The sequence below is a fragment of the Carya illinoinensis genome, chromosome 5 (genome assembly GCF_018687715.1).
Source record: "Carya illinoinensis cultivar Pawnee chromosome 5, C.illinoinensisPawnee_v1, whole genome shotgun sequence".
Classification (NCBI taxonomy): Eukaryota; Viridiplantae; Streptophyta; class Magnoliopsida; order Fagales; family Juglandaceae; genus Carya; species Carya illinoinensis.
In genome coordinates this window covers 23,201,395-23,217,177 of record NC_056756.1, presented here as the reverse complement: position 1 = coordinate 23,217,177, position 15,783 = coordinate 23,201,395, and the positions used below count along the sequence as shown (strand labels likewise).

The window sequence follows — 15,783 nt, the reverse complement described above, 5'->3', positions numbered from 1 at the left end:
CCTACTTAGAAATTTTGACTTGATGTTCTAGGCATCTAAGACCACAAGGGAGGTGTGATATCTAGGATTTTTGTTAAGTTTCCGTTCATTATTCTTTTTGATATTATTTATTTAATATCGCTATTGGCTGGGTGTTGGAAGAGTTCTTTAGGTCACTTTCTATTTTTGTTGGATTTGGATCTTAGAATGTAAAGTTAGAAAGCTCAAAAGAGGAAAACAGAATAAATAGGCCCATGGAATTCGGCCCTTAAGGATTTTGGGCTTAGAAGACCCAAGTTGACCCATTGGATAAGGAGGAGGCACCACTTGGCATTGGGAAGGAGGTTTTGGTCTTTTTAAAAGAAAACTCATCATTTGGAACCTTGGGAAGAAGCAAGGATGACACTTGTCAAGCATGCATTGGATTTCTAGAAGAGAAAGTGGAAGAAACAAAATAGGGTTTCGGCCAAGGCATTTTGGACACCCACATGCATGGCTTAATCCCCCAAAAATGACACTTGTCAGATTAGAGCAAAAGAGACTTTTAGAGTTCCAAAACATGTCATACTTGGGAAGATAAAAAGCATGTTCTAGAAGAATTTTGAGAAGACAAGGGGGGGATGTAGCCAATGGCAAAAAAGGGGGAAAGCATTCAAGGGTCACCTAGGGAATGATCAAAAAGTCACCTTAGGTGACATGGCCATTTCGGCACCCAAGAACAAACACACCCTTGTGCCACATGTCACTCATGCATTGGAATAATATCTTGTAAGATTAGGGTTTTTGAAGAAATTACCTTTTGACCATCTAGTACATTGAACCAATACAAGAGATGAAGGGCAAGATGGGGAAATGGAAGAAAGAGGGTTTTCGGTTGAGGAGAAAGAAGGGCACATGCACAAACTACCATTTGGTCTTCCCCATGCAATCCCATCATGAGGGAGATGGAAGAAATCCATGCCAAGTGTCCTTCATGCTTTGGTTGGTGAAAAGCAAAAGGGAGGCACTATATAAAGGTGTAGCCAAAAATGGGAAGGCTCTTTTTGCCCAAAACGTTCTCTTGTTTCCTTGTACTATTCGGTCACTACCTTTCTTTCTAAAGTCTCCACTTTCTCACTAGGCAAGAACCACCATTCTTACTACCATTTTCGAATATTACCAAGATTTCTTCTTTAATATTTCGAGTAGGAGCATAGCACTCGAAGGTAAAAATCTCATAACCATTTCATGATGAACACGCACGGCCAAGTGAAGAACTCATTTCTTCATTTTCGGTCTTAGGGTTTTCTAACACCAACACACACTTTCACACTAGAAATTAGGGTTTTCTCTTCAAGGAAGATGGAACCTAAAAGGTTCTTGATGTTTAGAATACATGAACATGTGAACTAGGGTGGATCAAGGGCACGATTTCTACTTAGAAGAAGAACTAAGGTTTGAACTTCCAAAGGTTTCAGTTCTAGGGTTTTTAGCATGAGAAAATGGTTTTGAAAATCGTAGACACTTACTCATATTTCGAAGATTAGGGTTTGTTTGATGATTTCTAATATGCTATGTTACATTTTTAGATTTTCTTGCTAATATTATCATAGACTTTTGTAAGTAAACCTTCAACCTACTCTTGATATTATTTGTATATATTATGTGAACTTGGTTTGATTTGTTGTTCTTGATGTTTAGAATACATGAACATGTGAACTAGGGTGGATCAAGGGTACGGTTTCTACTTAGAAGAAGAACTAAGGTTTGAACCTCCAAAGGTTTCAGTTCTAGGGTTTTTAGCATGAGAAAATGTTTTTGAAAATCGTAGACACTTACTCATATTTCGAAGATTAGGGTTTGTTTGATGATTTCTAATATGGTATATTACATTTTTAGATTTTCTTGCTAATATTATCATGGACTTTTGTAAGTAAACCTTCAACCTACTCTTGATATTATTTGTATATATTATGTGAACTTGGTTTGATTTGTTGTTTGCATATGACTATTTTATTTCTTGTATGTAATCAGCCTATGTGATGTTATGAATATGTTGCATGAAATCATTGCTTGAACCATGCTATTCTGTGATCTTATTTTAGGCAATGGATAGGAGTGATGGAATGCCATGTTTTGTGATGCCTTGATTAAGAAGGATTGCGAATGTGGTACTTAAGAGTTTCGGTTGGTGTCCTTTGTGTTTTTCTCTTTCGAGTTTTTTTGGGTTTTGTTTTCTGCACCAATGCAGCCCTGGCACCTATAGACTCACTCTTACACCTGAGCATGAAGAAATTAGGAAAATATAGGGCACTATTCAACTAACCAAGCATGACCCAAAGCTGAAAACTCCACTCATCAATCAACCTCTCCCACCTTCACCAATCAAAAGAATACTCTTCATCTGAGGCCAAACTCCCCTTCCCCACTTGAAGCCTATAAATGCCTCGCTCACTTCCTCATTTCTCCACAGCTTTCGTTCAAGCCTTCTCTTCAGTCTTGAGAGCATTTCTCCCTCTTAGGCAGCAATAGAGTGAAATCAAGTGAAGTTATTGAATGTTCTTAAGTGAAGTTGTTTTGGGAGCTTTAAGGGCAACGATTTCTATAAGTAATTGTGATCTATCTTTTGTTAAGTGTTAGGATGACATGTTAGGCTTTACTTTATGGCATAGGATTGAGGTTTTGATTGATTTTAATTAAGGTTTAGCATAATGTCAAACAGGGTCAAATTTGATATTTTGATGAAATAAATTACTTTGGATCAAAGTTTTAGCCATGGCGTGAATTGATATGATTTTATATAATTCATAAATATTTTATAATGGATTTTGAAGGTTTAATTTCAAAGTTGGATGCATGATATAATAGGCTTTAATTCTATCTTGTGTTGATCATCTAGCATGTATCGGTTTTTATTATTTTACCTAAGCTTGAATAATGTGCATTTATAAAAGCCTTTGATTGAGATAGGGATGAAAATGCATGATTAGATTAAGTTTTGAAACATCTCTTGGTGAATAAAACTAGAAATATCATGCATGCTTAATGGATGGATTAGTGAAGATTAAGGTCTTAAAGCCATGTGTAAGTGTTGGGATGAACTTGTATGAATGGAATGCATGCCACAAGCTGGGTGTGATCGGCATAGTTGGTCGAGTTATGTCTTGTACAAAAGCTGATCAATTTTAGCTCTACTTAGGGTGGCTTTGAGTCAAGGTTCACCATGATGACTGGGGGGAGACTCTTGGAGATTGGTGGAGGAGGGAGGTGGCATGTGGTGGTGGTTCAACTAATTGCAGAAATACAACTAAATACAAACCATTCAGTTAGGCTCTCCACTAGGCTTCCAATGGAACTGGTTGGATCAATTTGGTTTGATTGTCTTGGAGACAACATAGTAGGCCTTTGAGTCCATGTATAGGCCCCACAAATCTGGACATAAGGTCCATATAATAACCCATCATATCCAAGGCTTGCACTTTTGGCCCAACCAGAGGCTAACCCTTGGATCCCATCACCTTGTCTTTTATTTAATTCTTCCAATTGAAACCCACGTATACTATACCATTGGTTTCCCTCAACCCCAAGAAGTGCCACACACCGATAGGATTCCCCTCTAGCCATGGTTAATGTGACGCCCCCGTTTAGGATCGAACGATGACTAAAGCGTTGGAACATGTAACATAAACCTACATACCCCTTGTACATGATAGTTAAAGATGCAATGCACCTATTGATCTAGTAGTATGCAGTAAATTACAGCAGAAAAACTCTACTTAGATCATATGGTAAAATAAATATTATGGTGCTGAAGCACAAATATCCCACAAGATTAGATTTCATTGAATCTTCCCAAAAAAACATAGTTTCTTCAAAACAGACTCCCAAAACACGGGACCATTATTTAAATTCAGCAAAATATTCTTTCATTCATAAAGTCATGTGTATCAATACTAAGGTTCCATCTTCAGTCTAACTTAGAAAGACTCACCTTATCTATCGAGGGTCTGGCTCCAATAGCCCTAACTCTGGAGCGACATTTTTAGCTTCAATTAAGGAATATTGAGCTTGGCTTAGATACCCCATCATCAAATCCATATCATTCTTAAGTTGCAAGGCCTTCTTGGGATCAGAAAGTAATGTCACAAAGTTGGACTCATTAAGGGTCTTAAAAATTTTCTTGAGTCGTTGCGCTGTAACCTTTAACATGTCTATAATAAAGTGGTAATAAGCTTCTACGGTAAACTCATCATCCACTAACGCATTAATCCCATCCATAATTTTAAGAGCCTCACTTACTTGTTACAACTTCTACCATCCCAGGTGAGGAATGGTAATGAAAATTATTATAGTGAGATTTCGAGAAATCTCAGTAAGTAAACAAGTAACGTACAATATATGTCATAAGCATACAAGAGGAAACCATAATGAATGAATGTACATGAACTTTTACTAATGCACTTTGACTTTTAAAAACATAATGTCAAAGAGCTTTTAAGACTTTTTCAAAAAAATCATTTTTTTTTATCTTTTCATTCTTGGACATTAAGCGTGCATATTAGCTCGGGTTCTTGATCATATATCATAGCATAGTATATCTTAGAACTCAAGGCCTTATGTTTGACTTTAAACATATGATTGAATACCTCACGGCTCCCTTACGCACTGTGTGTTCCCCACTAGCCACATCATCAACTATTGGCCCACTTTAACCAAGGTGACTACGTCTCATTCTTAAATATATATAGTACGACAGTTTGCATTTTCACTTTCACCATAGGGCATCCATTAGTTTTAGGTGTAACCCCGCTTTAGTATCTTTTTCCTTTTAGGAACCATTCGAGATCTGTAGACTATACTTTGTCAACCTAGGGGATACCACTCTATTTTAATCAATCCCGAGTGAACAGAGGAGTTCCACCAGGCGATTTCCCTATTCTAGCATTTAAGGTTGTGACAAAACGTTGAACAAATATTTTCTTTTAAAAATAATTTCACAAACCCGATGCATGTTACATGGACTATGATACCTTGCACTTTTCATGAGACATGTGCTAATGCATGTTGGGGTTTAATACAAATCATATATCATGTAACTATGTACAACCATATACATCCCACGTTACGGCTTGAAAATATTAGAACATGCGACCATTTAACCCTAACATGCATGGATATACATTTAATTCAAAGACATTTAACCATCAAACAAGGAACAAAACACTTATACTTCCACATGTACTATGCATGGTTGAAACGTGCAAACCCTAATATACATGTATATACATTTATTTTATGCACTTAGAGCTTCAAGCATACATTGAAAATGCATCACACATAAGCATGACCGAAACATATCAACAATTGAAATGCACAATAAACCATCTTTTCATGAACTTGGAATCTTCTAATGCATTCGGTTAGGCATCACTCATAAACATTCACTTGGTTGAATCATGCATGTGAATGTACATGTGAGAAAACAATCATTTCATGGACTTAATATGACGCCCCCAGCCCCCCGCTTGGGAATGAACGGTAACTAAAGCGTCGGAACATGTAACACAAGGCTACATACCGCTTGTACATGAAAGTTAAGATGCAATGCACCTATTGATCTAATAGTATGAGTATATTCAAGTGGAAATTCTATTTAGGTCAAATAGAATAAGACAGATATCATGGTACCGAAGCACATAAATTCCAAAACATAAATTTTCATAACCTTCAAAGGACTTAATTGTTCCCAAAGAAACTTCCAAAACATGAGATCATCATATCAAGTGTCATTAAAACAAATTATCCATCATCAAAAGGTCATATGAACCAATACCAGAGTTCCATACTCCATTAAACTCAAGAAGACTCCCTTGGTCTTCCGAGGGTCCGGTTCTAGTAGCCCCAACTCCACAGCGACCTCCTTTGCGTCTACAGTAGAGTCTTAGGCTTGCTTGATATGCCTTGATACGAAGTTCCTATCATCCTTAAACCGCAAAATCTTCTTAGAATCTAGAATCAAAATCCTGACATCTGACTCATTGAGGGTCACCAAGATTTTCTTGAGTCGCTAAGCTATGACCTTAAGCAGGTCTAAAGTGAAGTGAAGTCGAGCTTCCACAGTAAACTCATCCTCCATTAATTCATTAATCTTGTCCATACTTATGGGTCTCACATACTGTCGTAGCTTCTATCATTCTATGTGGGGGAATGCTAGTGGAAGCTACCACATTAAAATTTCAAAAAATCTCAATCAGTAAATAAACAACATGTAATAGATATCATAAGCATATGTAAGCAAACCTAAAAGGAATGCATGGACATGAAAATTTTCTTATGCATTTGACTTTTGAAAATACTACATGCTTCAAAACTTTCATAACCTTTTTCACAAAACATATTTTCATCATTTCATTCTTGTTCATTTTTATTACTCTTGTGCCATTGACTCCAAAACTGGTCAGGGAGGACCAATTAAAGTTACAAAGATCAAATGAAAAAAAGAAAGGAAAAGAAAGGAAGGTCGAAATTGAAAAAAAAAAAGAGTTTACAAAAAAAGGAGAGAAAAACATTGATCAGAGTGAAAAAGAAAGTGAGAGGATTCCGGCCATAGTGAGAGCAAGAGAGGAAAAATTCAATTGCATTGCAAAAAAAAGTGAGGTCAAGAGAGCATTATTTTCACACCAGCCCCTTATTGTCCTCATGTACAAGGAGGTTCTTTTATGTACTAATGATTTCGTCGGTGCTTTGCCGAACAATATTGTTTCTCTTTTGCAGGAGTTTAAAGATGTTCTTCCTGAAGAGGTACCTTCTGGTTTACCTCCAATCTGAGGAATTGAACATCAAATTGATTTTATACCTGGTGCATCAATTCCAAACCGACCTGCTTATAGGAGTAATCTCGAGGAGACCAAGCAACTTCAGAGGCAAGTAGGTGAATTATTGGAGAAGGGGTATGTGCGTGAAAGCATGAGTCCTTGTGTGGTTCCGGTGCTATTAGTTCCTAAGAAGGATGGAACATGGAGGATGTGTGTTGATTGTTGAGCCATCAACAACATAACGGTAAAGTATCATCATCCCATTTCTAGATTAGATAATATGCTGGATGAATTGCATGGTTCTTGTGTTTTTACAAAAATTGATTTTAAGAATGGATATCATCAGATTAGGATGAAGGAAGGTGATGAATGAAAAACTGCTTTTAAGACTAAATATGGTTTCTATGAGTGGTTAGTGATGCCTTTCGATTTGACTAATGCTCCAAGCACATTTATGCATTTGATGAACCATGTTTTGCGTGCATTTATTGACAGATTTGTAGTTGTATATTTTGATGATATCCTAATTTATAACAAAAACTTGGAAGAACATGTAATGTATTTGAAATCTGTCTTGGAAATTCTAAGGAAAGAAAGGTTGTTTGCTAACCTCAAGAAGCGCACCTTTTGCACGGATAAGCTTGAGTTTCTTGGTTTTGTTGTTAGTAAGAAAGGAATTGAGGTGGACGAGGAATAGGTGAAGGCAATCCAAGAGTGGCCAACGCTTACAACAATCAGCCAAGTGAGGAGTTTCCATGGCTTAGCTAGCTTCTATAGACGGTTTGTGCGTGATTTTAGTAGCTTGGACGCCCCTCTTACTGAAGTCATCAAGAAAAATGTGCTGTTTAAGTGGGGGAAAGAACAAGAAAATGCATTTAATCTGATCAAAGAAAAGTTAACTAATGCACCTTTGCTTGTTTTACCTAACTTTGCTAAAACTTTTAAAATTGAGTGTGATGCTTCAGGAATAGGTATTGGAGCTGTTTTGATGCAAGAAGGCCGTCTAGGTGCTTATTTCAGTGAAAAGTTGAGTGGGGCAGCCCTAAATTACCCCACTTATGATAAAGAGATGTATGCCTTGGTAAGGGCTTTGGAAAATTGGCAACACTATCTATGGCCAAAGGAATTTGTGATTCACACAGATCATGAATCTTTGAAGCATTTGAAAGGACAGCAAAGGTTGAACAAATGTCATGCCAAGTGGGTGGAATTCATTGAAACATTTCCTTATGTGATCAGATACAAGCAAGGTAAGGAAAATGTGGTGGCTAATGCATTGTCCCGAAGGTATGCTTTACTTTCCATTTTAGATACAAAAATGCTTGGCTTTTAATACATTAAGGATTTGTATGAACAAGATTCTGATTTTGGTGATATGTTCAAAGCATGTGAAAAGGTAGAGTTTGGTAAGTTTTATAGGCATGATGGATTTTTGTTTCGGAAAAATAAATTGTGTGTGCCAATGAGTTCTTTGCGTGAATTGCTTGTGAGAGAAGCTCATGGTGGTGGTTTGATGGGACATTTTGGTGTAGCTAAGACTTTAGAAATTTTGCATGAACATTTTTTTTTTTTTTTTGCATCATATGAAACCTGATGTGGAAAGAATTTGTGAGAAGTGTATCCAGTGTAAACATGCTAAGTCTAAGTTGAAACCCCATGGTTTGCACATCCCTTTGCCGATATCTAGTGAACCTTGAACTGATATTTTTATGGATTTTATTTTAGGTTTACCTAGGACTAAGAGGGGGAGAGATTCAGTTTTTGTGGTGGTAGATAGATTTTCCAAAATGGCACACTTCATTGCATGTCATAAAACTGATGATGCATCGCATGTAGTTGATTTGTTTTTTAAAGAAATTGTTAGGTTACATGGTATGCCTAGGACCATTGTTTCTGATAGGGATGCAAAGTTTTTGAGTTACTTTTGGAAGACTTTGTCGGGAAAGCTGGGATCCAAGTTGTTGTTTTCTACTACTTGTCATCCACAAACAGATGGTCAAACTGAAGTAATGAATAGAACTTTGTCTTCTTTGTTGCGTACTATCATTAAAAAGAACTTGAAAACATGGAAAGATTGTTTGCCACATGTTGAATTTGCTTACAATAGAAGTATACATTCTGCATCTAAGTTTTCACCATTTGAAATTGTTTATGGCTTTAACCCATTGTCACATTTGGATTTAATTTCTTTACCTTTGAGTGAACGTATGAACTTAGATGGAAAAAAGAAAGCAGAATTTGTAAAGATGATTCATGAAAAGGCAAAGCTGAACATTGAAAGGAGGACTAAACAATATGTTCATCAAGCCAACAAGGGATGAAAGAAGGTAGTGTTTGAATCAGGAGATTGGGTTTGGTTGCATTTAAGGAAGGACCGTTTTCCGGAGAAACGACGTTTAAAACTTCTACCTCAGGGTGATGGACCATTTCAAGTAGTGGAACGCATAAATGATAATGCCTACAAACTTGACTTACCAGGTGAGTATGGCGTTAGTGCAAGTTTTAATGTTGCTGATTTGTCTCCTTTTGATGTAGGTGATGATTTGAGGACAAATCCTTCTCAAGAGGGGGAGAATGATGCAAACCAAGGAGCTAGACATGCTGATCATATACGTAGAAATGAAGCTGAATTTGCACAAGACCCTTTGTCACTTTCTAGTGGCCCAATTACAAGACTTAGAGCCAAACGTTTTAAGAAAGCATTAAATGGGCTAATCCAAGATAATTGGGCTGATTCCAAAAAGACCAAGATGGGCTCAAATAATAATCAAGACTTAGTCCATGTCATCAAAGCAATTGAAGAGACTAATTAGCATGCAAATTTGTAACCTACATTGTCTGACCATTAAAGAGCATGAGTTTGTTGAGTTTCAAGGATATTAAATAAGAGAATGGACTTGGTCTTGGTTGGGCATGTTAAATACATCAAATGTAGTCATTTAGCTATTTTTAGGTGCTTTTAGAAGTCCAGGAGTCTTAAAAAATGTGGGGACTTGTTTGGGTTAATGTTTGTGTTGTTTTTAAAGCTGTAATTATGACTTTTGCCTATTCTTGGAGGGTTGTTCCAAGTATATCTCTGGGTATTTCGAATTTGAAAGAAGCTTTTGATGATTCAAAAAATTACTTTTATTGAGAGGTCTTGTGCTCCTCTTGGTTCTTAAAAAGAGCTTTTTGAACTTATCAAGTTAATCTTGTGGCGTTCAAGCAATCAAACTTATCACCTTGAATCCTTGAGAGATTCTTAGGTTTTCTTGGTGTGGCGTTTTCAATCATTCATAGTGTTAGTTTTCATCTATTTAGGTGACGGGTCAAGGCTCAACAAATCTTGTCTTCACGATCTTGGGATTCCAAGCCATCATTGCTTTCGGGTTTCATCACATTTGTTGGTGGAGTTCGTATCAGAGTTCATTGAACTTTTTTTTTTCTTACCAAGTAATCTGAGTATTGATAACTCCTTGATTTAATTCCTTTTATACCTTTTCGACTTCTAGTTTTGTTTCTTTGGTATTTTCTCTAGATCTATCATGTGTTAACTCTAGTATCCTTTTTTTTTTTTTTATCTCAACTCTAGTCCATGTAAATACAAAGAATCCGGATGGAAATTTTCAATGTTTATATCTATTGAGTTTTGTATTAATAAACCGAAAGGCATTTTGGGAACCCCTTTAACAATTACGCGATCTAGCTGAGACTTTGATTCCATAAATTAACTAGAGAATGTTTGGAGAAGTTGTTGTCTAAATTTAGAGCCCCTGCTTTATGCCTTATTCTATTTCAATGTGAAAATTGCAGTTGTAGCATACTATAACTCATCATTCATTTGAGGTATTTTTTATGGAATCTATTTGAAAGGAATAATTGAAATCATATTGTCGAAATCCTAGTGTTTATATTAATTGTAACCAAGCTAATGGACTTGATTATTAAAAATGATATATCTCATGTCTTTTCTCAATTAAAGATGACAAATTAATTGAGGGAAAAAAAAAGTAAATATCTCTTCTCTTTTATTGACACATAACCATGAATATGCAGTTACTTGCCACTTGCCATTTGGCCTTGTCGTGGACCCCAAAACTTAAAAACACTAACTGGACACTCTCAAACTCGTGCATGTATTGCCTCTCTCTTGATTATCATTGATCAACCCTTTTTTGAGCATTTATTATTATTAGTAATATTGGCCAGTTGCATTTATTTTATTTTAGCTTTGTGCACTTTCATTTGCTCTTTCCAAATGATAATTACACATTGTTGTTGGGTCATTTGCAGTGTTTTATATCTCTAGGGGGAGGGGGGCTGTTATTAGACTGTGATGATGGTGTTATTGTGCGGGTAAACTCATAAGCGTTAATAGGGCCCCATCGATATGGCGGGGTAATCCTCCCCTAAATGGCCATATTGCAGTTTGTGGTACTTTCTACAAAAGGCAATCGGGGTTCGGGTGGGGTTTTGTAGCCATTCGATGTTGGGTTCCTTTCTTACGTATACTGTCAATATTTACACCATTTTGAGTCCCATTTATATTTATATTCAATATAAATTGATCGGATGGGATGCTCTTATTTAACATTATTAAATTTAGCATGTTGTTTGGTTGTTTTTGTGTTATGTTGTGATATAAAAAGTAATGTCTCAAACTAATGGAACTCAGCTGTGATGATGACAAAGCCTAGTGGGCATATAGGAAATTGTTGATTATTTCCTTAATGGTGTGGTAACCCGGACGGCCAATAAGTACTGGCAACCGCTTGTTGCAGCCATGAGTGGGTGGCCAATACTTTCCTAGATGTCACCATTCGGTTCCTGAGCCGGCGACCCCGACTAAACCCCAAATTTCAAAGTTTCTTGTTCTAATATTTCATTAATATTTTAAAGATGTATTCCCAAGACCCTAGACATATGTACTTCACCAACCTCTTTAGTGAAGGTCCTCAACTCGATCTCACTTACGGTAGGCAAAGTGGAACCTCTCCTATGACCCTTAATGACTCTCCACCCTTACCCCATAACGAGACAATCGAGATTAAGAAATCAGTCAGAGGTGTGAACTTCACCCCCGAAGAAGACAAGTTACTTGTTTTCGCACGGCTAAATTGTAACATTGATACCGTTCAAGAAACAGATCAGAAACACTACAAACTTTGAGAAAAAATCTTTGAGTACTTTCAGCAATATAAAGAAACCACAAATGAGCAGACAATAAAGTTTTTAATACATTGGTGGTTGGTTATTCAAAAGACCATAAATAAATTTTGTGCGAAAGTAGCTTAAGTTGAAGGGTTAAATCAAAGTGACATGATCAAGCAAGACAATGTAGAATTTCCATACTCTTACTTATTTTACGAGTAATTTATTTTTTCCGTGGTTGGTTTAACATGGATTTTATTTGTTTAAATGCAAGCTTGAGAAGGCGAAGATTATGTACTAATTGCTAGAGAAATGCAGCTTCCAGTTCGAGCATTGTTGGCACCTATTGAAAGACCAACCTAAGTGGATTTGGCGCGCCACAAATGATGATCTAAAGCGAAGGAAGACGATGTCCCCGTCCCCCGACCCCGACCCCAACTCGATGTTCCTCCGCTACAGAGGATTTAGTTTTTGATCTCGAGACGGAGAATGTGATAGAGAATGAGGTTATCGAATTGAACCGACCAATGGGCAGGAAAGCTGAAAAAGGAAAACAAAAGGCCCAAGGCAGGCAAGCAGAGGAAAATTTCTAACTCAGAAAGATGAAGTATACTCTTTTAGAGGAGTCGCGCGCTCAGGAGAAAGAGTTTTATCGCCTTAAGACCGAGAAGATAGAGTATGACAAGGAGAAAGAGGAAAAAAATTACGTCTTGATGAAGTCCGTAAGCTCAGTTGTATAATTGCTCGACAATTTAGGAAGATCATCATCAAGTTGATCATACTCAATGCTCAGACTCTCACTATCATACTCAATGATCATTGAAGACGCTCGTCTTCAATGATCATATTATGTAGAATAACACATATTTTTCATTATATATGTTAGTTTATTCACTTTGAACATTCGGGAAGGTCTACGAATGATAGCAAATCGTTGTTGAAGTATCCCGAATGCACGCTAGACATCTTTTCGTGCGGATTCTTGTGCTTTTACAAAATTTTTCTTCTTATTCTCTCTTGGTGATGGAATCATCTTCATAAAAGTTCGCCACTTGGGATAAATACTGTTAGCAAAGTAATACCCCATAGTATAATCGTTACCATTGATTGTGTAATTGACTGGAGGAGTACGCCCTTAGGCAAATTTCGTGAAAATAAAAGATCTTTCTAGAATATTAATGTCGTTATGTGAACCGGACATACCAAAAAATGCATGCCATATCCAGAGATCATATGAAGCAACTGCTTCTAAAATAATAGTAGTTTCACTAATGTGGCCAGAGTATATACCTTTCTAGGCTGCGGGATAATTTTTTCACTTTCAATGCATGCAGTCAATGCTTCCCAGCATTCCAGGGAATCCTCATTGTTCAGCAACAACAAGCAATTGGGTAATATTGTTGGCATTTGGAGACCGCATATATTCATCTAAAAAAACACTTACTATTGTCTCAGAGAATTTTTTGAGGCTCTCCATTGCGGTTGCTTTCACTAATACGTATGTATTCATACATAAAATCTCCAGTAACCCCATACGCTATCATTCTAAGTGCTGGAGTTATCTCTCGCATAGAAGATAAATCGAGTCTTCTGCCATTATCTCTTCTCTAGACGAAGTATGGCTCGTAAGACTCTACCTCATTTAGAATACGGAGAAATAGGAGACGGCTCATCCGAAATCTCCTTCGAAATAGATTCGAGGGATATACTGGATTTTCTGCAAAATAATCGCGAAATAGGCACTCGTGCTCCTGAATATGATCACGCCGAATAAACTTACGATGTTGGCGATTGTCACGATGCCTCGATGATTGTCCATCGGCCTCCTCATTAAGAACAATATCGCTATCATCTTCAGAGGATACGTATGTCAACAATTTGCGAAAGAAGGTACGGACCATTTGATGAAAGAAGTGAAAAATTAGGAGAGATTATTGAATTTCGGTTCTATAGATCAAATAAAAGAAGAGTTTGTGAGAATGTGAATATTAGCAATATGCATATTTATGTGAGAAAAAGTTACTGTTGCATATAGGACAAAAAATGTTACCATTTGAGAGAAGACAAAAAAAATTATCGTTGGAGAAAAGACAAAAAATGTTATCGTTATAGAAATGACAAAAAATATTACTGTTACAAAAATGAGTTAAATTTTATATTCAATACGTGACTAGGTATCATCATTAAAAAAAATAGATAATGAGTACTAAATAATAAAATTTGGCCATCACGTTAGAAAATGTATTAATTAAAAAAAATTATTATTTTTATAATACAAATTTCGGTTAAAAAAATACTATATTGGATAGTCAAAATCGTAAAAAAATTTAATAGAAATTAATATTTGAAAAAAAAGATAATAAGATAAAAGAGTTAGTAATTAAGATTATAAATAGAAGAGAGAAAAAAGTATTAAAAAAATAGAGAAATATTATTTAATAGAATAGAAAAAAGGATGAAAAATTAGATGTAGGAAGTTTTTAAAAAATAAATAAAATTTAGAGATAAATTTAAAAAAAATAATTTTAAATTAAATTATTAAGATATAGATGAGAGCATATATCTTAAAATTATATCTTAAAAGATATAGATGAGAATGCTCTTATATCATACACGCCAAATCTCTAGCCCATCAGAGCCGGCAATTTTACCTAGAGCTTTCTTTTGCAAGATAAATGATTCAGAAATTGCCCTGGGTCCGCTGGCAGCTCTGTAATTAACCAATCACCGTGCCGTCCAACTGTTCAAAATAAGCACCGGGAATCTCTGGGCTTCTCTTGCATCCCGAACCTAGCTACCTACCATTCCTAGTTTCAGAAACTTCTTCCGTCGCATCAAACTCCCACCACAATGGCAACGTGATACGGGAGCGAAAATAGGGTTTGTCTCTATGTGTTGCATGAATTCATCAGTTTCTGAAATTGGAATCTTATCCATACGAATAGCTTCGGAATTGGGATTCCGGCCCTTATCTGCAAAATCTCAAACCGACAGCCCGTCCCGTGAGCACCCATATTTGTGGTAATTTTTAATATCCATTCAAGATGTCTATGATGAGACGCAGTGCTTACTTGAATGAATTGATCTTCCTTGTCGAGTTCAAAAGTTCCTTATTACTCTGTTCTAAAATTTCAATAATGGCGGATAATCTGGAAGAATTTATCCAGAGTGAGGACCAATGACCGTTGGCCTTTTTCATTATTATTTTTATTTAAATATAGAAGTTAGAAACTAAGTTTGGCTGAATAATCTTGATGTAGATTACCTTGGTCATCATTTTTTCGAGTTTGATTTTGGACGAGTTTGATAAACATTTGCCGAAATTATGCTTGATTGTGAAGCAGTAGTTTGATAGTACGGTTACAATGTAATTTTTTGGTTTATGATTCTTTTTTAATCTGTTTATTGTGCTCTCTCTCTCGCTCTCTCTCTCGCTCTCTCTCTCTCTCTCTCTCTCTCTCACTCACTTTACCCTCTCTTCTTTCGCCCCGTCAAGGTTTTGATCAATTGTGGAGGAAAGAATGGGACTGTCATCAGCTAGTACTGCTACCGAAGCCATAAAACTTTGCATATTTGATCTAAGGAGGGGACAACAAGAAGGGCAGGAGCTGGACAAGATATTATTTTTCTTTCCTGCTGACTTGCCCTTTTCAACACAGCTTTCAGTAATAGGGCTTAGTGAAGGGCTTATCACGTTTACAAGGTTAGTATTTATGTGGGTGCAATGTCTGTTGTTCTCCTCTTTATACCACAACTTAATGGGACACTTCGATTTTGTCAACGAATAGGTGTAAATAAATTTTTTTTATTGGTGCGTCTTTCAAGAATTATAGTGTTAAGAGAACTTTTTTAAGGGGAGAAAGCTCTTGTATGTTTGTCT

General features: G+C 36.4%; 1 protein-coding gene across 8 annotated transcripts in view; it reads left to right on the top strand.

The window, feature by feature from the left end:
- Window positions 1-14,501: 14,501 nt before the first annotated feature.
- LOC122309132 (vacuolar fusion protein CCZ1 homolog B-like) overlaps window positions 14,502-15,783 on the top strand; it is a 47,805-nt gene continuing 46,523 nt past the window's right edge. For 2 of the 8 annotated variants that reach the window (XM_043122495.1, XM_043122494.1), the window contains exons 1-2: window positions 14,502-14,924; window positions 15,400-15,606. In XM_043122495.1, coding sequence (XP_042978429.1) covers window positions 15,425-15,606 — 182 coding nt within the window. In that variant the 5' untranslated portion in view covers window positions 14,502-14,924; window positions 15,400-15,424. The remainder of the gene's footprint in view (window positions 14,925-15,399; window positions 15,607-15,783) is intronic. The other 6 variants (XM_043122497.1, XM_043122499.1, XM_043122501.1 and 3 more) reach the window with 4 other exon arrangements.